This window comes from Pollachius pollachius, assembly GCF_949987615.1.
Source record: "Pollachius pollachius genome assembly, chromosome: 1".
Classification (NCBI taxonomy): Eukaryota; Metazoa; Chordata; class Actinopteri; order Gadiformes; family Gadidae; genus Pollachius; species Pollachius pollachius.
In genome coordinates, this window is record NC_136934.1 from 1,181,193 (window position 1) to 1,182,502 (window position 1,310).

General features: G+C 59.8%; 1 protein-coding gene across 1 annotated transcript; it reads left to right on the forward strand.

Moving 5' to 3' along the window:
- Positions 1–272: 272 nt before the first annotated feature.
- Positions 273–941, forward strand: cldn26 (claudin 26; the record flags this gene model as incomplete). Its single annotated transcript, XM_079736246.1, has 1 exon — positions 273–941. The coding sequence occupies one exon, from the start codon at positions 273–275 to the stop codon at positions 939–941; it is 669 nt and encodes a 222-aa protein (XP_079592372.1).
- Positions 942–1,310: the final 369 nt, after the last annotated feature.

Genomic DNA, 1,310 nt, shown 5'->3' on the forward strand with positions numbered 1-1,310 from the left:
CCGGTTTCGCCCAAAAAGAGACTTCATTGTGCACGGCGATGATATTTATCACCGAGGAAAAAAACAACAGTGTGCCTCTTGTAATGCCTTGGGCCCCCTCTATCTCCCTGTAATCAGGTGCACTTTATTAAGGTAAGGATGATGGGGTCTGAGCCGCTGGGGGGCGGGCGCTACAGCGCTCCGCCTCGTGGTCCGGACCCCGGCAGAGGCAGCCGGGGCACGAGGGAAGAGGGACCTTCTCGTGTATCGCAGCAGCCAGCGGCTCCGAGACGATGGTGTTCCTGACCACGAAGATGATGCAGAGGACCGCCCTGTTCGTGACCTTCGGGGGGCTGGTGACCTCCCTGATCACGGCCTTCATCCCGCTGTGGAAGACCATGAACTCGGAGCTCAACGAGGTGGAGAACTACTACTCAGGCCTGTGGCACATGTGCGTCTTCACGGAGGAGGTGGGCGTGCAGTGCAAGGCCTACGAGTCGACCCTGGGGCTGCCCGGAGACCTGCAGGCATCCCGGGTCCTTATGCTGGCCTCCCTGGGGATGGGGGCCCTGGCCGTGCCCGTGGCCCTCCTGGCCATGGAGGGGGTGGAGGTGTGCCGGGGCCGTCCGGGGCTGCGACGGGGGCTTCTGCTGCTCAGCGGGGGGCTGAGCTGGCTGTCGGGGCTGGCCACCCTGGCCCCCGTGTCCATCGTGGCCTACAGCACGGTGGTGGAGTTCTGGGACGACAACCTGCCCGACGTGGTGCCGCGCTGGGAGTTCGGCGAGGCCATGTTCTCCGGCTGGTTCGGGGGGCTGGCCCTGATCGTCGGGGGGACCCTCTTCTTCGTGGGGGTGTGCATGGCGGACTTTGAGTCCCGGACCCCTAGCCCCCCCGGTAGCCCCCCCGGTAGCCCCCAGGTGAGCCACAGGGCGAAGCACTACCTGAAGACGGAGGTCCTATGAGAGGCAAGGAGAGCCCTCCTCGACCGGGGGTTCAACGTGGACGCTCCATAAACACCTGACCGGAGACGGGAACACTTTCCCGTTTGTGAACTGAGGAACGGGACGAGGAGAGACAGTTTCTGAACATCACACGTCCTTTGGTCACACGTGATTTTGCTCGATTCGTAGCTTGTTAAATATTTCTTAACCTTTCAGACGACTGAGGTCGTGCAGATCTGCCAAACCTCTTTCAGCATAAGAATAAGGAGGCTGTTGAAAGATGCTTTTGCAGGTTTGTTGAGCATGAATAATTGGTAGCAAGTTTCTGCAATTCATGTGAACTATGATACTGATGGTTTCGTAGGGTTGGTCATGGTCCAACAATCATAT